The 23,805-nt window shown below is 44.0% G+C and overlaps 2 protein-coding genes across 2 annotated transcripts in view; one reads left to right on the plus strand and one right to left on the minus strand.

Annotated features, from left to right (window-relative positions):
* Nucleotides 1-23,805, plus strand: part of ablim1a (actin binding LIM protein 1a) — a gene marked incomplete at its 5' end in the record, with an annotated part of 66,880 nt that overhangs the window by 27,887 nt on the left and 15,188 nt on the right. Inside the window, 5 exons of the mRNA XM_083658483.1 lie at nt 1,682-1,769; nt 2,101-2,165; nt 2,740-2,784; nt 3,446-3,523; nt 22,334-22,492. Coding sequence (XP_083514609.1) covers nt 1,682-1,769; nt 2,101-2,165; nt 2,740-2,784; nt 3,446-3,523; nt 22,334-22,492 — 435 coding nt within the window. The remainder of the gene's footprint in view (nt 1-1,681; nt 1,770-2,100; nt 2,166-2,739; nt 2,785-3,445; nt 3,524-22,333; nt 22,493-23,805) is intronic.
* LOC310796316 (C-C chemokine receptor type 8-like) lies at nt 11,385-14,298 on the minus strand. Its single transcript, XM_083658484.1, has 2 exons — nt 14,224-14,298; nt 11,385-12,504 (listed from the first exon to the last, which is right to left on the minus strand). Exons 1-2 carry the CDS (start codon nt 14,268-14,270, stop codon nt 11,409-11,411), a joined length of 1,143 nt encoding a protein of 380 aa, XP_083514610.1. The 5' UTR covers nt 14,271-14,298; the 3' UTR covers nt 11,385-11,408.

Below are 23,805 nucleotides of genomic sequence, written 5' to 3' on the forward strand. Positions count from 1 at the left end.
AAATATGAAGCTGTGGCTCCATATCTGTGAGTGGCCACTTGCCAGTGGAAATGTGAGAGAGGGCTGTGCAGCAATTTGGCTATTTATCACCTCCTGATCAAAGTCCCAGTCCTGAACGCTTTTATGTGATGGAGCAACGCTGCGTGCAAAGAGCCACATCAATGCAGATGTTCATTCACGTATTCCAGACTTCTCTTCCTTTTCGTGCACGAAAGAGGAACGCTTCAATATTTTTCACTGTCAAATGCCTTGTTGTCGCGGCCGCCATTCTAGTTTGCACATTCAGTGTCAACTAACTAATCCATGAACAGTCTTACTGTTTTTGTAATACAGTCTCTCTCTTTTTTCAATATTTAATTTTTCAGTCTTTTTTGGAACACAAAGAACAAAATTGAACAAACTCACACACAGGAAAAAGAAAGAAAAGGCATACATTATATATATATATATTCTCATATCATCATATATATCATCATATATCATCATATCATATATATATATAGATATAGATATATATGTAAGGGATAATGTATATTGAGGCGGTGATTACGGGGGAAATAATGACCGACAGGTGGATTGAGCCCGACGCGCCAGCGGAGGGCTTAATCGTTCACCTGAAGGTCATTATTTCCCAGTAATCACCGCCTCAATATACATTATCCCGCTTAGAACACGGCCTACAACTAAATCATTCAATAATCTGACAAAAATAATTATTCAAATAGATTTTTTAATAGCGTTTTCAACGACAAAGCGGTTTCATTCGTAATTGGCACACAAGACACCACAGCTGCAACTGGTTGGCCTAATTAGTAGTGTCTTGCTGACAAAAAGCTCTTATCAACTGATTAATCCAGGTGTGGCAGAGCAGCGGTCGGTTGTCGAGAAATAATGACCGGTGAATATTGTTGATTGACCAATCAGAATCGAGTATTCAAGAGAGCCGTGTTCTAAATAGATATATAGGAACCTGAGTCTCTCCATCCATATAACTGAGACCATCATGTCCGTCAACCACAGCTGAAAAGAAGGTGGAGAGGGGGACTTCCATTCCTTCAGAATGAGTCTCTCGTCCCCTGTGTCAGAGACTGCTGCACAGCCGTAGGGAGGGAGGGGCAGAGAGGATTCCAGAGCAGCCGAAGACGGCGAGTTCCGCCTCCGGCTGAAGGGTTGTTTTTTGTAATACAGGCTGGCGGTTTAGAATTATATTCAGTGTAGTGTAAAAACGTGCACACAACTCTCACGTGCATTCATTTAACATTTAAATGAATGCATTAAACTCATTGACTTCACATCGAGACACGTTGTCACAGGTCCTTATCTAACCAGATGAGCTGACTAGGAACACATTGTCATTTACAGAAATGAGATAGTTCACATATTCACACCAACTGAGCAGCAGTGCTGCTGGAGTGGTTGCAGTTGCAGTGTGGAGGTGCCTTGCGTAAGAGCACATCAACATCGGGGGAGGAGAGAGTAATTTACCAAGTCACAGGATCTGATGTAACTTAGCCCTTATGCTTTAGGCATGAGCAACCTGGCTTGGGATATTACCAGGGGAGGCTGTGAGTAGGTATGTTCAAGTGGGCCCTTCAGGGTCACATTCTGCTTCTGTCGGGCCGCCGCTGCAGCTCTCCGGGTCCCTGCGGTGCTGATGTGGTTCTGTGCTCTGTGTTCTCAGGCGGGTGATAAGCACTACCACCCCAGCTGTGCGCGATGCAGCAGGTGCAACCAGATGTTCACAGAAGGAGAAGAGATGTACCTGCAAGGTGAGCGCAGCTTTCGTCATTGTTGCCGGGTAAAAAACGTTCAGTTGAGTTCAGTTACATGCTCCTCTGTGGGTTAAGAAAGTCCTAGCGTCCTTGGGGTTATGAAACCCATTTCACAACCCATTTGATAAACTGAATAAACTACGATATAGTTGATCCTAGAAGCCCATTGGAATATATGCACAAAAACCGGATACTTTTATGACATGTATGAGTAAATTACATTTCCATATGCAGCAGCACTAACATTACTTACACTGTTATTTTGTCATCTTCTTCTGATTGTATCTCTTATGTCTAAGACCATCATCTCTGTCCTCCTCCTCCTCAGGATCGACAGTGTGGCACCCGGGCTGCAAGAACACCACGAGAACAGAGGAGAGACAGAGGGAGCGGGTAGGAACTTGGGTGTCACTGACTCCATTGTCCACCTTGAGCTTATCTTGACCAAAGATACATTTCGGTTCACGTCCCCATGGCCAGTTTTTACTGCACAAGAAACTAGAAATGCAGGATAACGGGGGCTTCTACATGGGTCGCTACCCCTCCCTCACTGCTCTTTTTGAACCTTACCTACCATCGTCACGATAGACCCTTTTCACACCCACCATTTTGTGTCTAAAAGGCAGGGTAAACACATGTGCAACCAACTCACTAATTAGGGCCCCAGCACTGGAACACCTAAAATGGACTGGAAGTTGGAAACCCTAATTCATGTTTTGGTACACCTGTGTTTATCCTGCCTTGTAGACACAAAATGGCCACCATGAAAAGGCTCTATTAATTTCCTTGGTGCGGCGACATGTTTTCTGTGTGTGTGTGTATATATATTTGTTCATGTGCACACTTACATGTGGACATGTTGGCTTTTATATATGTGTGAGCTGTGGGCTAGGCCCCGCCCCTCTGTGATGAGAGGCTCCGCCCCCTCTGTGATGTCCTGTGAACCCCCCTCTCCCTTCCTCCACAGCTATTGCCTCCGTCCCTCTTACTCCTCCAAAAAACAGAAAGGCAGGTACTGTATTCGCTATTGGCTATGAGATGGCATCATCCTGTGTTCCGCCATGTACATAGGACATGATGCACTGTATGCTGCCATCTGCTGGAGACAGCCTGCAGTGCCTTCCCTGTGTGTCTTGTCGTCATAAACGGAGCCATTGAGTCTCGTCCATGCACATTCTTCTGTCTTTTAACACCCCCTTTACCGCGCTCATACCGAAGGTGCATGGAGGAGCAGACGCTATGTTACAACCGACTAATGTGTCCTTTCTAAATGTATCATTTAAATACAGATACTTTCGAGACTGCTGCCGCCATCCAAACTGTTCATTTCCCATCAACAGGCATGAGATTCTTATGAACATGAAATCACATAGCAAAATCCTTCATTCACTTTGAAAAATCTGCATAATATGCAAAATTTGCAAGTGAATGAGCGTGTCATGAAATAACATGTCAGTATTTCAAGGTAATTCACGTAGCTCATGGAAAGGTAAAGGTGTGGGTTGTAGTTCCCTCTCATCACCCATGAAAAGGCCCAGAGGGCGGCCATGTTTGTAGTCTTTTTGAGAATAATCCAGCGTGATATGCAGATGGCAGGGGGGCTGTGGATCATGGGAGACTGCCTGCCTGGCAGACTCCTTCACTAATGCCCACCTGTGTGTTCCTCCTCACAGCCTACGAGGTCCTCATCCGAGAGTATTTGTTCCAGACCTGGTTCAAGCATACCTGGCTCACCGGGTCACACCATCTATGTAAGACCTCCGTCATGGAAATGTGCTAGAAAATAGAGATAATTTTGTTACATCTCTCTACTGATTTAGTGCCGTCCCCCAATCAAACATGACCTTCCCTATAGAGTACCGCAGGGATGATGTATTTTTGTAGGCCAACCCAGAAGCTATGCATTTCCTGGTTCTCTCGTCGGAAAGTCAATGGGATTTTTGTATGGGTTTTGGTTATGTGCTTCTTCTTCTTCTGTTCCACCGTATTACCAAACAGAAGAAGAAGAAGAAGAAGAAGCACATCCGGGGTAGGTCATAGTTGACTTGCAGCCAGTTTGTTGTGTAGCTTAGCCTAGCCTAGCAGATATTTATCTGATTTCAAGATTTATTTGAATTCAATGGCTGCACGTATTTATTTGAGCCAGTCCGTAATAACGTCATGGATTACAATCTGAGGAGCGGGGGGGAATCAGGAGCTGCTATGGACAGCAGAGCCACGATGAACACACTGCACCAAGGTAATACATTGTTAATTTCCTCGTTGTCTGTATGATATAATAAGGATATGAGCCACTGTGTCTGAAAATAAGCTATTCATAGGACGTAAATATAAGCATTTCACATGCCCCGTATTCCTTGTTTTTAGCTGGCAATCAAAACTGATTATCGTTTCTGCTGATGCTAATCAAACCGACATTCTCGGTTTCCTGCCCCCCAGAGGGTACTACTACTAGACATAAAAACAGTTTCTACCGACAGGCCATCACTGATCAACTGATCAATCTTTCACTTGGACACTTGGAAACACTGGAATCACTTCACTCTGATCACTTTGAACACCTTGCGAACTTGAACAATCAATGTGTAGTAACCTGTAGCACTTACCCCGTGTATATAACCCCCCCTCTCCAACGTACGTACGCACACCACACACACACACACACACACACACACACACATTTTTTATATGTTTACTGTGAAATATCTGCACACACACACACACACACACACACACACACACACACACAATTTGTAATACGTTTTACTTAAGCAATATCACATGAGATTGTGTTGTTGGCTAATATCGTCACTGCTGTGATTCGGTCGTAGGCACGAGGCCGCAGGCCGAGTGCCGAAGATAATCACAGCCGTGACGATATCAGACAACAACAGCACAACCTCGAGTGTGATATTGCTTTTATACAACAGTTCTATTAAACAAAGCTGATTAAAAAAATGACAAAAAGCTGAGAAAATATATGATTTCTCTATTTTGTTTGAACATTTTTTAATGAGAATGGCGAATATCTGTACATTACAGTACTATTACAAATACGGTTACAGTATTATGTCAGACACCATCTCTTTTCTATAACGAACAAAAGACAAACATCAACACCATGTGACAGATAGGGGGACAAAAACACAACAACAATAACAACGACAACTGAAAAACACAAAAAACGTCAAGTGTACTATATAAGGATTGATCGATACAACAATACTAGTAATAACAGTAATAATAACAGAGAAAATAAGAATAAAGAAAATACTGTTACATAAAGCCCCTAGCCCTCACCCCACCCACCCCAAAAAAACATGGATCCAACAATATGACAGAGAAAATGATTTCTCTATTTATTCCTCCTCCAACAAAAATAGTCCCCTCAGCTTTCCACTACCAGTTGCCAAAAATGTAGCCTAATTAACTGCAGGCTGCCTACTTTTTATCATACACATTGATTTGCAAGTTTCCATTTATTGTACAGCCAGTGAAATAAGAGTCTGGTGATGGCATGTTCCTTAGTTATGTTAGGAAATAAATCCACCTTTGCGCTGTCAGTAGCGTAGGTGTTACGCTTTGTGAATGACGTGCAATGTAACGTGGCTGGCATTTGTTTTGTTGATTAGAGCAGCTGTGAAGCGTTTTGTTGATTAGAGCAGCTGTGAAGCGGAGTGATCTACACACAGTGAAGCGCCAGTGCGTTATCGTGAAATATCAGCATTGGTAGGATCCCTCTTGTCCAATCAAATTGCTCGGCCGGAACTAACTGTTGTATAATGAGTAATATCTGTGCAATATTAATTAATACACAGGACAAGATGTTACTATCCCTTGTGCCAAAATCCGAGGAAAAACACATTTAGAAGCCCAATCCAGAATAAAACAAGCTAACAGGCTAACAAACTAATAAACAAGACACAAATCACCAGTTACCTACCCTAGCCAACAGCAGTATGAAGCATGTCATTGGGGTTTTCAAGTGGGCACCTTCCTTCACCGATGTTTCGTTAAGTTAGGCCCACGACACCTCAAGAAGGCTTAACAGTGTAATCCAGCGTCCTGGAAACACCCCCCTCCATGCTACCACCGCACAACTGCATATTACCTCACTATCTAAGCCTAGCTATCCAGGTCGGTTCGTTATGACATTCCTAACTACACCACCACTGTCAATGATTCAGCCCTGTTGATGCGGACCGTCAATCATGACCAACAACAAACAATCAATCTTACCTTAGCGAGCTCCCCAGCTAGCATGTTTCCTCCTTAGCCACAGCCATTCACTTGCTCGTTCTGCTGCCTGAGACATGTTGCTAACCGCAAGTTTCAGGGTCCGTCCCCGAATGCCCAACTCAGTTAGTAGGGCAATAACGGACTTTGCCACAAAACCACGGCAGCCCACCTCTACAGGCCGCACTCGAGCCCTCCAACCTTGCTGCTCTGCCTCTGCTGCCATTTCAGCATACCTAGCTTTCTTGCGCTCATAAGCCTCCTCAACTCGATCTTCCCACGGGACTGTAAGTTCGATAAAATAAACTATCTTCTCTACCTCAGACCACAGTAATAAGTCCGGACGTAGGCGGGTGCTAACTATATATGCTGGGATGACTAGCTGTTCATTCAAGTCAACCCTCATTTCCCAGGCTCCACCTACACTTAGCTGCCCTAACTTGTGCCTGACCTTAATTGGTCTAATCTTTTCTCCCTCACATACAAATTTGATCTGTCTAGTCTCTTTGCTAGCAACTAGAGAATTTACTTCTAGCCGCTTTTCCTCAACTGCAGCTGCCAAACATTTCAACACCTGGTTGTGACGCCATGTGTATCGCCCCTGGGAGAGACTGACCTTACACCCTGACAGTATATGCCTCAGTGTGCATACACTAGAACACAACGGGCAGGCACCATCATCGCCCAACCACTGATTTAAGTTCTGGGGAGATGGCAGCACATCATAAGTAGCCCCTAGAATAAATCTAATTCTGCTGGCCTCCATGCTCCACAACTCTCTCCACTTCAACTTTCTCTTCTCTACACTCTCCCAGTTCACCCACTGTCCTTGCTTTGCCTGAGACACTGCCTTAGTACATCTTACTGCCTCCTCTTGCCTATGTACTTCTTCAACTACCATCTTCCTCTTTTCTATTACTGATGCCTTGTTCCACACAGGTTTCCCTATGCACAACCCTAAGCCTCCACGCCCATGCTGCACCTGACCTATGATATCCCTGTGTCTAAGAGCTGACTGTGCTCGCTGTACTGCCTCCTTTGGGTTCCACTTCCTCCCTGTTTTAACTGTGGGCGCTACACTCCTAACCACTGGATCCTTTGACTGAGTCAGAGTCATTTCCAGTCTAACCTTAGCACACTTGAACTCCTCTGTCAGGCTAGATAATGGCAATTCCAATATGCCTTTCCCATATAAGGCTACACTGCTTAGGCAGCATGGGACTCCGAGCCATTTTCTAATGAATGAGTTAATCATCCTTTCTAGCTTTTCTACCTTTGAAAGGGGAACCTCATACACTGTCAGTGGCCACATGAACCGAGGCAACAATCCAAACTGCAAACACCACAACTTTAACTTTCCTGGGAGCCCTGACTTGTCTATACTTGAAATACCTTGAATCATTTCCTGCCTCACCTCCTCAAACTGTCCCTTATCACTGAGACTTGCATCATACCATCTTCCAAAACTCTTGACTGGTTTCTCTGTAAGGGTTAATGCACGACGAGGTGTACATTATCACTTTTTAAGGGACGACGCGGAGGCGTGAACCGTCCGAGGCGAAGCCGAGGATGGTTTGCCTCCGCGAAGTCCCTTAAAAAGTGATAATGTACACCTCGAAGTGCATTAACCCGCTTATACCATGGTCACTTGCCAACAAAACAATAAGACCAGTCATTTATATTTCCATGTGTAATAAATAAAGCAATCTAAATGGCTAAATGTCTGTTATTCATACTGTAAATCAGTCTTCCACGAAATAAAATAGTCCCTCCCACCTCCACCAACCTCCGTTTTAAAGCCGACTCAAACGTTAACTTCATCACAGGAATGCAGGTTTAACGATGTTTTGCGTTCTACATTAAATGAAGACATTACCATTTGGCTGCTTGCTTTATTTTGTATGATAGATACGTATTGGCCAAGTATATTAACATTTAAGAGCGAAGAGTTTCAGGAAGTGAAAAGTGCAGCGGGGTGCTGTATGTGGTGAAATGCAGCTCTCTCTCTCTCTCTCTCTCTCTCTCTCTCTCTCTCTCTCTCTCTAAGGGCTTGCCCCCGCTCGTGCACGAGCCGAGGGAAATATCCTCTTTGTCGCCGAGAAGAGCCTGGTGACGCGAGGTTAAAAATCTCCGAAACGAAAATCAAAATTGTAAATAAGAGTTATTTTTGATAAACTGAGCACACAGGGGTGATTTAAATAGTTACTTTGACCGACTCAATTTTTTTCTCAACTTAGAAAATTGTCATATTAACCCTTAACGGGGGTATAGAGCTCAAACTGCTCTCCTGATAACACTGATGAAACTATGGCGCATTGATATGAACGGTGAACAGACCATTTAGCTAGGTGTCCATTATCACTGTACAATATCACAAAATAATGGACACCTTGCAGCCAATCAGAATCGAGTATTCACCCAGATCATGGTATAAAACACTGTAGGCACCACCTCATCATTTATAACAAACTTCTTACCTACTACCCTCCCTTTAATGATTGAAATACTCCTGGACTTACTTGGCTTCACTTTCATTCTAGCCCACTGCAGATTACTATTTAACTTATCCAATTTGGATTTTGGCACAAGGGATAGTAACATTTTGTCCTGTGTATTAATTAATCCAACAATCTGCTAGTACATGGAGCGGTTGACGTCATAGTCGTCATGTCATCCATGTATGCCCTAATTGGAGGGAGCCGCAGCCCTCCCTGCAGCCTTTCTCCACCCACTACCCATTTTGAAGCCCTAATAATGATCTCCATTGCCATGGTAAAAGCTAATGGGGAAATTGTACACCCTGCCATAATGCCTATCTCCAGCTGCTGCCAAGCTGTAGTGTACTCTGCTGTGGTAAAGCAGAGTTGAATATCTAAGAAGTAGGCTTTAACTAAGCTCTTTATACTACCTGGCACTCTAAAGAAATCAAAGGCCTCCCATAACAGACTATGCGGCACTGACCCGAAAGCATTAGCCAGGTCCAAGAATACTACATGCAGGTCTCTCTTCTCACGCCTAGCTGACTGGATTTGGTGCCAGATCATGCTGGTGTGCTCTAAGCACCCGGAGAAGCCGGGAATTCCAGCCTTTTGCACCGAAGTATCTATTAGCCTATTCTTTTCTAGGTAACTAGACAGCCTCTGTGCCACAACACTAAAGAAAACCTTCCCTTCAACATTAAGTAGACTGATAGGTCTAAACTGACTTATCTCTAACGAGTCCCTTTCTTTAGGAATGAAGATTCCCCCTGCTCTGCGCCACGCCTTAGGAATAACCTGCTTCTTCCAGACTACCTTCATCAGCTTCCATAGAAACTGCAACACATCTGGAGCACTCTTATACAGCCGGTAGGGGACTCCATTAGGACCCGGGGCTGAAGAGGCCCTTGCACGTCTCACTACTTCTTGAACCTCTTTCCACCTTGGTGGGCTATCATCACACTGGCTCTCTATTTCACCAATAGGTGGAATATCAGCTGGGACTGTCATCTCTCTAAACCTTTCCCTATCTTTGTGAACCTCCTCCAAATACTCCTCAAGCTTCTGCTTAGGTACCATAAGGCTACCATTCTTCTCCTTACTAAACAATGACTTCACAAATCTAAATGGATCCTTATAGAATGCTATTCTAGCTCTCTCTTTCTTTTTCCTATTTTTCCTAATGCTCTCTGCTCTTCTTAAAACTGTCAACCGCTCCCTCACATCTGACTGCAAGCAATCAATGCCTTCCTTCTCAACCTCTGTAGCTTTCCTCCACTGCCTCTTAAGCTGTCTTCTCTCCTGGATAAGTCTATCTATCTCTTGTTGCGCCTAGATTTAACTACCTCACCCTCTAGTTTCTTCCTTTTCTCAAAGACGCCAAACCTTTCCTTACCATAATCATAAATACGATCTCCCATTTTCTCCAACTTACTCTCAGCAGTTCCTTTAAGCTTCTCTAACATCCTAACCAAATCACTATTGATATCTTCCCACTTCCTACTTTCCGCTGCACCTGGCCACTTAACTCTAGGCTTCTGACCACTAATCTTCTCCCTCTTTGGCTGGCTGGCCTCTCTGCTTTCCTCGGTGCTAGGACCTGCCTCAACATCAGGGGTGCTGATGTCCTGCGAGCTGTGGGTTACTTCCTGTCGCTGGACTTCACCCGACTGACTTGATAAACTTCTTAAGAAATAATTATCAATGCGGGGTCCCTGTGTTCCCTCTACCAAGCACCTCTTCCTGCCTTGATGGATTCTAAGGCCCTTTAAAGTTATTACCTTCTGCCAGCCACACAAGCAAACCTGACGCTTCTTTCCATCTACATCTGAACTAGTGGCTTCCACTGACATGTTTTCCCTACTCATAGTCAAGTCCGTTCCAGAGTCAATAACCATGTCAACCATAGGTGAGTCATCTAACGCCCCCACTCTCGCAGACTCTAGGGGTGTTTTTACATAATTCTGTTTCGTAGCAAGTTTGGGTGTAACCAATGGCCTATTGGCCTTGGCTACTGCCACAATGAGCAGCTAACCCATTGCAGCCCCGGTGGGGTGTAATCCCTCCTGTCAGCTGTCTTTCCATGCTGTCACTAGGTCTTTCCCTAGTTGTCAGCTGCACTATTCACAACAGTCACTAGCCTAAGCTAGCTTTAGTATTAATTAATACACAGGACAATATGTTACTATCCCTTGTGCCAAAATCCGAGGAAAAACACATTTAGAAGCCCAATCCAGAATAAAACAAGCTAACAGGCTAACAAACTAATAAACAAGACACAAATCACCAGTTACCTACCCTAGCCAACAGCAGTATGAAGCATATCATTGGGGTTTTCATGTGGGCAGCTTCCTTCGCCGATGTTTCGTTAAGTTAGGCCCACGACACCTCAAGAAGGCTTAACGGTGTAATCCAGCGTCCTGGAAACACCCCCCTCCATGCTACCACCGCACAATATCTGACTCAAAAGCCTCATTCACATTGATTGACAGTAAATAACTGTGCAATACCTAATAACTGATTGTTTACACATGTATGCAGCTTATTTATATGTAGCTAGCTTATTTAGACATACATACACATATACTGTACATACATTCCTTTCATACACATATTCAAAATAGACACTTTTTATTGAATTGTATATAGTAGTTAATGTAAAGGTTTAAGAGACGCTTCTCACGGGGGCCATTTTGTGTCAAAAAGGCAGGGTTAACACAGGTGCAAGCAAAACACTAATGAGGGTTTCCACATTCCAATCATGGAAGTTGGAAACCCTCATTAGTGTATTGCTTGCACCTGTGTTAACCCTGCCTTTTCGACACAAAATGGCCCCCGTGAGCTGATTCTGCTCAAACGTAGACACACATCACAGATAACCCCAACAAAAAGCCCACCACACAACCCCCCAAACACTCCCACTTCACACAGCAGTGGACCTCACATGATCCACGCTGCGGGTTTGCGAGGAGCCCGAACCATTGATTCCGTCCTGGGGGATGAATTTCGTCATAATCTGGCACAGCCTGTATGGACACCTGCTCACCAGCCTCACCAGGTGCCTCCTTGACTTCTCCCCGACGAACACGTACAGGACGGGGTTGAGGCAGCTGTGAGAGTAGGCGATGGCCTCGGTGGCCTGGATCGCCTGCCTGATGGCCTTGCTGGTGTGGCAAGCAGTGTAAACGTGCATCAGCTCCAAGGCTTTGAAGAACGACGTGATGTTGTAGGGCACCCAGCAGCAGAAGAACACGGCCACCACTACGAGAACCAAGCGGATGGCCCGTTTGTTGGATGACTGGCGCTGGCGCAGTGTCCGAATGATGTGAGTGTAGCAGAAACATATGATGAACATCGGGATCAACAAGCCGAGAATGTTCATTTTGAACAGGCTGAAGATGCTCCAGAAGTGCCTGTCGTGTGCTAAGGTACCGGGTTTAGAGTATAAAGGAGCGCAGAATTTAGACATACTACCGTCTTTCTTTTTAGAATCCTGTACTTCAAGAAAGCTCAGGTCAGGAAAAGAAGCAGTAAATCCGGCCACCCAGGTAATGGCAACCGCAAGAAACTTAAAGTAGCGTGTCCGGGCCCGCAGAACGTACACTGGGTGAACTGCCAGGTACCTGTGAATGCTCATAAGAGTGATGAAGAAGATCCCGCCGTAAAAGCCGATATAGTAGACACCCAGGACCACCTTGCACATGCCGTCCCCGAAGGACCACTGGTCACGGGCTTGGTGGGCGAGGAAGGGCAGGGAACACAGCAGGAGGAGGTCGGCCAGGGCCAGGTTGAGGAGGCAGATGTTTGTCATGCTGCGGAGGCCCGCCCCGCAAGCTATGACCCAGATGACCAGAGTGTTACCCAGGAGGCCCACGATGAAGAAGACGGAGTAGAGGATGGGAAGAAAGTGGGCTCCATGCCTCTCGTACACACAGAGCCCCAGTTCATCATCAGTGTAGTCGCTGTAGTCCCAGTACTCATAGTCAGTGGTGTTCTCACTGAGATGTTCCTCTGTAGAGCTGGGAGAGAAATAGAAGAGAGAATGAAACAGATGAATGAATAGGGAATTTCCAGTATTTCAGATGTTTTTTTCACATTCTTTTTTTTTCTTGATTGTTCTTTTTTCTTTTCATGCATGATTTCTGTCACATACATGATTCCTGTGATAAAGCATGCACAAAGATAATTCTGCACATGTCAAAGCTGTTACAGTTGCGTACTATTATATCAGTTTGTTTTGGCAACTGGCGGCCCCTCACTCGGTGTGGCCCCTGGGTCAATTTCCACACACAAAAAATATATATATATTTTTTTCTTTCTTTCATTTTTACAAGGCAGACGTTTTTGGTTAGGTTAGGTTAGACCACCAAAATCTGTGTTTTTCTATTTTACTGTACAGTCCAGAACAATTGCGTTAGCACTGTCCATCCACATACTGTTTAACGTTAGCATTTGAGCTAACACCATTGTAATAAACTATAACCAGGATCACATTGCACATGCAACATTACTAATCTGATTAATATCACATAATGGGTGATGTACCCCATCAAACTGCTGTAGCGGGCTGTTTTAAAGTGAGAGCAAAGTTTCTGGTGTCATCTGAATGGAAGAATTACTAAATTTGAATATGAAAAATATAAATGTTGGTATAATAAACTTTGATTACCAGTCCTTTTCATCAAATTAGTACATTACTTAGGTAGTCATTACACCGTTAACTGCCGCTCCAGAAACAGTACTGCCTGCCTGCACTGTTCAGTACAGAAACAGCACAGTACAGAAACAGTACTGCCTGCCTGCCAGGGAATGTCGATGAGGGGAAATCCCCTGTGACAAAATTTCTCCATTCCATTGTTTGTTTGTGTGTGTGTGTGTGTGTGTGTGTGTGTGTGTGTGTGTGTGTGTGTGTGTGTGTGTGTGTGTGTGTGTGTGTGTGTGCCGTTAAAAGAGGATGAGCTCAGCAGAAAACATGACTCACCAGCCAGAGGTGGAAAGAGTACTGACAATCCTACTCAAGTACAAGTATTGTTACTTAAAGGCCCAATTATACTCCATTTTCATACGAAAATAGATGCGTCCGTTTCAAACGGTGTAATCGTCACTGCCCACATACTTCCATGCGTCTTTCACGTTGGTATCATGTTAAGCAATACGTCCACCAGTGGGCAGTAGAGAGTCAAATGTATGAGTGTGTGGTTCTGCTCCGTTTCATGCATATCCGTAAGCTTTCAGAGGACGGACAGAAAACGCACGAAATGAACACAGACTACGGACAGAAGGCTCTGTCCGTCTCCATCTTTAATGTAGAGTATAAGAACTCTTGTTTGCTGATGATTGTGCTCCGACTGCTGGCTCTAATGAAGAACTACAGGCCAGTATGGACCACTTCTCCTCAGCTTGCAACAACTTCGGTCTTACAATCAGCACAAAGAAGACTGAAGACCTGTACCAACCTGCCCCTGTGAAACCCTACACTGAGCCCACCATCTTTGTGAATGACAAAAAGCTATCAGCCGTAGATAAGTTCACTTATCTCAGGAGGACCCGTAGATAAGTTCACTTACCTCGGCATCTCGTGCTGTGCACATAGATGATGAAGTTAACATCAGGATTGCCGAGGCTAGTCCAGCTTTTGGACGTCTACGTGACTCAGTATGGGAGAGAAATGGCATCAAGCAGGAGGCAAAACTGAAGGTCTACCAGGCTGTGATATTACCAACTCTCCAAATCTCCACCTGAGCTGTCTGAGGAAACTGCTGAAGATCAAGTGGCAGGACAGCATCCCTGACACTGAAGTCCTCACCAAGTGACACCTGTCAGGGGGGCGACAGTGTGATCATTATCAAACCGCAAAAACAGTAGAACATGTACTTCTTAACTGCAGGAAGTATACGAAACAGTAGAACATGTACTTCTTAACTGCAGGGAATATACGAAACAGTAGAACAATGGGTCAGCATGGGGGAAATCCTCCCGTTCTCCCCATTCAGCATAGTTAGCATTTAGGGCATCTCTCTACAGCATCTACAGGGAACTTCAACATGGCTGTGAATGACCTGAGGGAAAAGGCAAGAAGGGCTTTTTACGCCATCCGAAAATCCATCCAAATTAATATCCCAATCCGAATCTGGCTCAAAAAATTTAAAACAGTAATCCAACCAATCGCCCTATATGGTAGTGAGGTATGGGGTCCACTAGCAAACCAGGAATTCTCTAATTGGGACAAACACCAAATTGAGATTCTTCACACTGAATTTTGGAAATACATTCTAAAAGTTCAAAGAAAAACCCCAAATAATGCATGCAGAGTGGAACTTCCCTCTTCTAATTGACATTCAAAAAAGAGCCATTACATTCTACAGACACCTCAAAACTAGTGACCCCTCCTCCTACCATCACCAAGCCTTACAAAGCCAAGACGAGAGCATAGAGAGGAGCCCCCTCAGCCAGCTGCTCCTGAGACTGATCCCCAACCCTCCCCAGCATCAGGACAGCCCTCAGACTACCTGGCCCAACCAAATTATCACAAATCAAAAAGAAAACTTACTATATTACCTATTGGAAGAATACCACAAAAACCCAAAGTAATTTAGATTGCTATTTGGCCCTAAATCGAGATTACACGGTGGCAGACTACCTGACCACTATTATTGACCCAAAACTGAGGAAGACATTGACCAGGTACAGACTCAGTGATCCTAGCCTGGCAATAGAAACAGGCAGACACCGACAGACCTAGCTACCCAGAGAGGAGAGGCTGTGTTCACTCTGCTCCCAAGGAGAGGTGGACAGAGCTGCACTTCCTGTTACACTGTGACAAATAAAGAAATTAGAGCCTCAATCTCCCCCAAAATTAACCAGAAGTACAAAGAATTTGAAAATATCACTTCTGGGAGAGAAACATGAATGCACCATTCTAGCAGTATGTGTGGAGCTGCCATCAGCTGAGGGACAGCCAGTGGACAGGAGAGCCATCCACATCTGGCTGAAACACAGAACACTTAACATACTGTATTATTTGCACTAGCATCCAGTTTATTGGTTTGCGTGTTTAAATTTAAAATTGTAAGTTTTAAGTTTTTAAGTTTTAAATTTGTTGCTCCAAATAGGTTTTTTGGTCAACACTAATATTTAATTTGATCTTATTCTATTATATTTTATTATTTTTTGCTTTGTTTTGTTTTTCTCTCTCTTCTGAAGATTTCAAAATAACAACGGTTATTTACAGATTAATGTTAATATACTGTAATTGCTCACTATTTGCACTATCACCATTTAACTGCCCGTTTATTACTGTTCTGTTATTATTCAGAATAGATTCCGGTCAACAATAGTCTTCTATTATATTCTATCTTATCACATTCCATTTAATTGTCTTTTCTCTTCCTCTTTGAATATCTTCAGATTTTGTGATTTATGTTACTGGGTAACAAAATGTCTTGTTTTCTGTTTTTGATTCTTTGTAATTGCTAAGTGTTGCTAATGTATCCTTTCGTAATGTAAGATGCACCTTATCATGCCAATAAAGCCCTTTGAATTGAATTGAGAGAGAGAGAGAGAGAGAGAGAGAAAGAGAGAAAGAGAGAGAGAGAGAGAGAGAGAGAGAGAGAAATAGAGAGAAAGAAAGAGAGAGAGAGGGAGAGAGGTTATATCTTACCCATATGAGTATTCTGTGGATGAATTCTCCTGGACAGTACCAACGACAGCAGTGATGGTCGTGGCTATGCTATTCAATCTGGAAGTCATTACACCGTTAACTGCCGCTCCACAGTGTATACAGAGACAGTACTGCCTGCTCCCTAAACCCTGGTATTCAGGGAGTGAGACTGTTCCTTCAGGAATGTTGGTGAGGGGTGTGTGTGTGTGTGTGTGTGTGTGTGTGTGTGTGTGTGTGTGTGTGTGTGTGTGTGTGTGTGGGTGTGGGTGTGGTTAAAAAAGGATGAGCCCAGAATGACTCACCAGGAAAGTACCGACAGATCGATTGTGAATGAGATCACAATGGAAACTAGAATGTCTACATTTCCTACCGAAAATGTAATTGTGCTTGCTGTCCTCGCCATGCACCGCCTGCCTTGCAAGGTCCCTGCCCATGCAGCTAGGGGGACTAAGTAGTTATGGGCGGGCCTTTGTGAGTGGAAGCAGGAGAAATTAAATCGGGTTTCATTTTTAAAAGTAACCCCCTGAACCCTGTGAACAGACTATAAAACTCACATTTGAACTGGGTTTCTCTTGATTGCTAGTAGGAGTGGGATGATATATTGATATACATGGATATATCGATACATCATCAACATCATATCGTGTATTTGTCCTGACTCAGGCCCGGCACAAAAACCCCAAATGAGCAGACATGGCAACAGGACAGGATTCCCGGTTCTTTACTGAGAGATAGCATTTACAAGGGGGATTCAAGGGCAAATTAAGAGAGAGCTTGTAGAGGCTTGAGTCTTGCAGCGGAGCGATGCTGTGATGCTTTGAAACTGGTGGAGCCTGGGCCGGTGGAGGTCAGGAGTTTGGACTTAACGTCCCCAGATCGAGACTGATGGCTTGTGAGCTGGAGGTGGATGGATGGAGTCTATGAGTGTGACAGGAGCATCTATGAAAGGAGAGCAGAGCAGTTTTCACCTGTCCACATGCAGCAGCATGACCGAAGCATCAGATTACCTGGATGAATTACTTGAAGTAGAACTAGACTATGAATTGGTGCGAATTGGTGCACTTTTTTCGTGGATAGTAAAAGACCCTTCTGTGAACCTCCCTACCAAGTTTCGTAGCTGTACCTGGTATGGTTTCTGAGGTACAGCTAATTGAATGCAAGATTTTTCAAAACCCCATTCAAGTTATTGGGGAAAATTTTGACGTTTAATGGCGAATAGCGCCCAAACTGCTTGACAAAACCCTTTGCAAAGTCATAGCATGTCCTCAATGAGCGGCTCATTTTGAGGTATGGCATGTGTATGTCGTGTGAAAGATGTGGGAGTTAGTACGCGCCGAACTTTGTGGCAGATATATTCCGGGCCTCGCCCCCCTTAATTTTCCACCCCGAGTCCTACGCCGCCATCCGTGAGTCTCTACGAGTTACGGTTGCGGATATTACTTTGCTGTAGCGCCCCCCTTAGGCAAACCCTACACGCCAAATGACACTTTCGTTTCTGAAATCAGCTCAGAAGTGTCAAGTGTCATACAAGAAGGAAGGCTGGCCATAATGACAATGAATCCGCACTTCCTGCCGCCCTTCAAAATAAAACAATTTAGAAGGGACAGGTACTGAATGCTGCTATAGCGCCCCCTAAAGGTGAAATGACACAATATTTGTCGTATAGGCTCAGAGTACATCCGTCCACACCTGTACCAAGTTTGGTTAGCATCGGACGATCTTTGTGAAATAGGCCCCACCCACAGAACTTTGGAAGTCGATTATATCGCAACGGTGCGTTATTTTCAAAAACTTCCAAATCAGTGTTGTGCAGGACAGTCCCCACATGATGTGTGCGTTGATTTGGTGAAGATTGGACAAATTTTCAAGGAGAATTCGCAAAAAAACTGTTTTGGACAAAATGCAAAATGGCGGAAAATCTAGTCAGATGGAAATGGGCGTGGCCTAGTTGAGTAGATGCGGGAGGACCCAAGGAATCCAGGGAAAAAAGAAGTTTGATGATAGACCCTACGGTTCAAAAGTTATGGACCAAAAGGTAAGGAGGGCTGTTATAGCCCCACCATCTGGTCAATTGGTGCAATTTTTTCGGGTATAGTAAAAGGCCCCTCCGTGCACCTCCCTACCAAGTTTCGTAGCTGTAGGTGTTATGGTTTCAGAATTACAGCTAATTTATTGCAAGATTTTTCCAAACCCCATGCAAGTCAATGGGAAAAAAATGGCGCTTAATGGTGAATAGCGGCCAAACCGCTTTCACAAACCCTTAGAAAAGTCATAGCACACCTGTCCTCAATAAGCCGCTCATTTTGAGGTCTGGCATGTCTATGTGGCGGCAAAATTGTGGGAGTTATTACGCGCCGAAAAAAGTGGGTAGCAAGAAAAAATATATATATAAGTATGTCGGACTTTAAGATTGTGCCTTGCTTGTCAGCAAGCACAATAATAAGCCTGTGGCTTTATTGTGTACTTAATCCTCAGATGTGTTAATGTATGTAAACTGTCTTCATTTTAAAGTCCCTGGAAACCAAAATCCAGAAAAACCTTCTAACTATTAAATTTAGGGTCTTATGTGAGTAATTGTGTGGTTCAGAAAGTAAGTTGACATTACTTTCAACCCTAACCCCAAAAATCGACACTTTTCTACAAGGTCTGGATTTCCATTTCCTCATTGAAGAGAGCGGTGCACGCGGTGCTAAAATGCAAAATCTTATCACGTCATAAGATTTAATTGAATCACACACACGCATGCACGCACGCGCGCACACACACACTGACACACACAGTAGCGCTGTGCACTCGCAGCGCAGAGATCTCTTCCTCTCTGTAAACCCTCTCTGTCTGTGCTATGCGTCGAGCAACGCGCGAACACACACACACACACTCCATCTCTCTTTCCTTCTCTCTCTCTCTCTCCTTCTCTATCTCTCTCTCCGTTAACGGAGAGAGAGGTCTCCTCGGTCTGCTCCGAGAGAGAGAGAGAGAGGAGACCTGCTGCAGACGGGACACACCCACACAGTCCGCGGGAGAAAATACACTCTAAAATCTAATTGATTCTCATGACTTTGGCCATGACTGTCAAACCTAAATTTATATACTTTGCGACGTTCATCATCGTTCAAATTTGGCTGGTGGCTTATTAACATAGGTTCCTGTGATGTGATGAACTCAAAATACTAAATAATAATAAAATTTTCTGGTTTCCAGGGACTTTAAGCTTTTTTTATGTGGATTTTACATTGTGTCAAATAAACTACTACTACTACTAACCCTACTCAAGTATTGTTACTTAAAGGCCCAATTATACTCCATTTAGTATGGGAGAGAAATGGCATCAAGCAGGAGGCAAAACTGAAGGTCTACCAGGCTGTGATATTACCAACTCTCCAAATCTCCACCTGAGCTGTCTGAGGAAACTGCTGAAGATCAAGTGGCAGGACAGCATCCCTGACACTGAAGTCCTCACCAAAGCCGTTTTCCCACATGCGCTTTGTACCGCTAAATGACCGGAACGTGGTCTAATGCCTGCAAGTGTGAAAGTCGTCGTGCCGGTATAAGCGCGACCCCGTCATCGTGGAGATTTCACCAGTTTTGAGCCAGTCAGAAGAGCGGTATGCGCGATAGCGGACTCAAGTGTAGAACGGGTCCAGTCATTTCCCGCGACACTCTCATGGGCGAGGTGTACACACGTTGCTTAATGTTCCAGCGGGCATAATCTAATCATTCGCGCACATTAAAGCAAACTGGCGAAATGATCTTGTGATAATAATGTGTGGGCATGCTGATTTTCCCCTCTCTCCTCTCTGCTGCCTGCTCGCTCTCTGTGGCCACAGTCCTCCTCCTCCTTCAGTCACAGGCACAGCCCGACAGGGACACAGACGAAGCAAATGCACGAAGCGAAATGTGGAAGTATTTTGCTTACGTTGCCGACAGTGAAGGCAAGCCCGGACACATCAAACGAAGCCAGTCTGTAAAAAGTGCTTCAACGCGACGCAGGTGAACGGATAAACAAGCAAACTTATTTCACCATTCGGAGTTTTGCCGACACGTCACTCCCCACCCACTCTGCAGTGCCGCCCCGCCCCCCAACATACAGGCAATTTAGCTGCTAGATTCTCATATGCGAGAGGAGAGGTGTGAAGGGAAATGTCCGATATTGACTTACAGGTAATTTTCCGCTATGCATGTGGGAAAACGGCTCAAGTGACACCTGTCCGGGGGGGGGTGGGGGGGACAACAATGTGATCATTATCAAACAGCAGAAACAGTAGAACATGTACTTCTTAACTGCAGGAAGTATACGAAACAGTAGAACATGTACTTCTTAACTGCAGGAAGTATACGAAACAGTAGAACATGTACTTCTTAACTGCAGGAAGTATACGAAACAGTAGAACATGTACTTCTTAACTGCAGGAAGTATACAGTAGAACATGTACTTCTTAACTGCAGGGGGTATACAGTCGAACGAAACGACTTGATGAAAAGATCAGGGCTAACAGGAGCAGGATTAAAGGCCATACAGTCAGGCGGTGTCTCGTCATAGACGTGTGGTCAATGGGTCAGCATGGGGGAAATCCCCCCGTTCTCCCCATTCAGCATAGTTAGCATTTAGCTCAGGGGTGGGCAATTATTTTTCATGGGGGGCCACATGAAAAACCCAGATTGTTGCCGGGGGCCGAACAAATATTGTCATGCCGTAACCCATGGATGGGTAACTTTGATGATAGAGAGGGCCACAAAAAATGTCCTCGCTACCAGGTTTTGCTGAGGGCCGAACGGCGCCAGCGCGAAAAATGTTGTGCATTTTAAGCCAGGTTTAGAGGAATAACTCATTTTAAATTAACAGTTGTGATGTCATTATTCAGTCTTAACCACCAATATTTGATCACTCCTATGTCACCACCTGCTCTCAGGGCTTGAAATTAACTTTTTTGACCACCTGCCAATATGGCTGCTAGATTTTAAAGTTACCAGCCAATTAGAATTTCCACTAGCTGAAATGTTTTTCTTGAAATAAATCAGAATAGAGTGGGTTAATTTAAGCATAAGTATCAGTAAGTGTCCACTCCAGGGATGATCAAAGCCTGTGTTGAGGGTCACACGAACAAAAATGCAGTCTTGAAGCTATAAATCCAAAACCAATGAGTTATTTGAGTTATTTAAATTTCTACTTCAATGTAGCCTTTTAGTCATAAAGATTATTGAAAGATATTCCATATTCCAGACTGAAATGCTATAACAGAAGTGGAGTATTGGCCAGAATATGACATGAACATTTGGACACTTATTCAGCGGGTATCTTGCATGTTGCGTTCAGGTGCACTGTGTGTGTAAAAAAAAAATTTTTTTTTTTTTTTGCAATTCCATCGCGGGCCACACAGGTGGCGGCCCGCGGGGCCGTATTTTGCCCATGTGTGATTTAGCTGCTAGCCCAGCCCAGGCAGACAGGATCGGGGATTCAACCACGGCAGTAAACGCACATCATTCTGAACAGACGTCTGAGGTACCTGGTCTCGAATCTCCAATCCTGTAGTGTCGAGCCGCAGCACCGTCGTCTAGTCTCGCGCGCCAGCCGTAGTAACATTTTGTGGCCGTTCTCACACAGACCGACTGTACTGTAAGTATCTATACTGGAGTGTGGTGGAACTGGACAAGGCAGGAAGTGTTTGGTCAGCTTTCTATCTGGACAACTGGTGTGAGAGCAAAATTATTGATTGATTGCTTATTGATTGGTCATTGATTATTATTTGACTCTGTTCAAATACATGATCTATGGCTCTCTCTCTCTCTCTCTCTCTCTCTCTTCTAAGATGTCTCTTGGTTGGACTCTCTCCTGCATCTGCAGAGCATTCCTAAAGATAGATAACATGTATTTTGCTATTACACTGGACTGATACGAAAGTATGACAAACTGGACATTGTAGGAGTTAACTAACTCAAGAAGGTGGCAGTGTTGCCACGCTAAGGACGCACGCAATATCCCAATATAAAAATCTCATTGACTTTGAGACGAGGGAACCAGGAAGTGCTAACATCTGGGTCTTAGGACTCATTCCTGCGGTACTCTATTTATATAATATCAATTTCCTTTTACAGTCGCCCCCTGGTGGTCAGTAATAGCATTGTGTTTCTCTTGTAGTAATCTCCCCTTACTCTTGTCTGTGTGTATGTTTGTCTTTGTCTCCCTATAGGCAAAAGTAGACAATGAGATCCTTGATTACAGAGACCTAGCTGCCATTCCTAAAGTCAAAGCCATTTATGACATTGAGCGCCCCGACCTTATTACCTATGAGCCGATGTACACCACCTCCTTGGACGAGAGGGAGGAGAGACGAGAGAGTGTGGGAGAGGTAAACACACACATTCTGCATGCTTCTCTACCTGCATGCATGCCATGCCATGTGTGTGCTGTACAGTAAGAACAACAATCCTCAAATGACTCCCCTGTTTTGCTGTGGGCTGTGAAGTTAATAATAATAATAATAATAATAATAATAATAATAATACATTTTATTTGGAGGCGCCTTTCAAGACACCCAAGGTCACCTTACAGTGCACGTAAAACAGTTCTGTATATAAAACCATACAATGTATATAAAAACTGATTCCGCATAAAACCATCGACAAACAAGAAAATTCAAATGAGAGAACAGCAAGCTCCAGCATGAATAACAACATAATAAGTAGCAAACACGAGCAGACCAGTATGGGAGGGGCTTAGTGATTACAGTGAATAAGCCAGTTTGAACAGGTGGGTTTTTGAAGTGGGATTTGAATGTTATTATGGTGCCAGACTGGCGGATGTGAGTGGGTAGGGACAGTGCTGTAGTGGTAAAAAAAAAGTGGGTAAACTATACTTTTGACTCGAGGCAGCTTTCTCACGCGGCACCGGCAGTGTTATAACGGCGGATAAATAAGCTTCCGTGACCGATATACAGTACAAGACAAAAGAGAGTATATAGAACAACTTAATCTGAATCATATAGCCCTATAAGGTATATCAGGGGGTTCCCCCACATTTCTGAGTAGCCAGCCAGATAGAAAAAGTAGCTGGCTGTGGGATGGGCCTTGCCCCTCAAGGGGGGTCCGGGGGGATTCTCCCCCGGAAGATTTTTTTTTAAATTTTAAAGTAAAATTCATCAACCTGGTGCATTTGAGAGCAAAATTAACTACACACATCTCTAATGTGTTGTGACTTTACAAATAATTAGGCCTAAACAATCAATATAAAATGCATTTATTGAACATTTGTTGAATTTCTCCAGGTATGAAAAGTTAAATTATACAGTAGGTAGCCTACTTTAAAGGACCTTGTATGAACCCAGTACAGTTTGAAGAGTAATATAGTTCTCTCTCACACACACACTGTACCTGTGATTGTCAGCTTTATAGCTAAAAGTATGTAGACAGATTGAATCTGTGATTCTTGAATACCAATATATAATTCAAACTGTCCCCAAACACATTGGGCAAGGATAGGTAGACAACATACTGTACATGGAAATAAAAGTGGTTCTGCCACTCTGGCCACTAAATTTTAGTCAGCCAATATTTATTTATACAGATCTCGGCACAACAAACACCAGCATGTTTCTAGATAGTTTTCAACATGGTCGTATTATATTGGCTTTATACAGTAGCACCTGGACTATTCAAGTCGACT

Source organism: Poromitra crassiceps (genome assembly GCF_964638095.1).
Source record: "Poromitra crassiceps genome assembly, chromosome: 22".
Lineage (NCBI taxonomy): Eukaryota > Metazoa > Chordata > Actinopteri > Beryciformes > Melamphaidae > Poromitra > Poromitra crassiceps.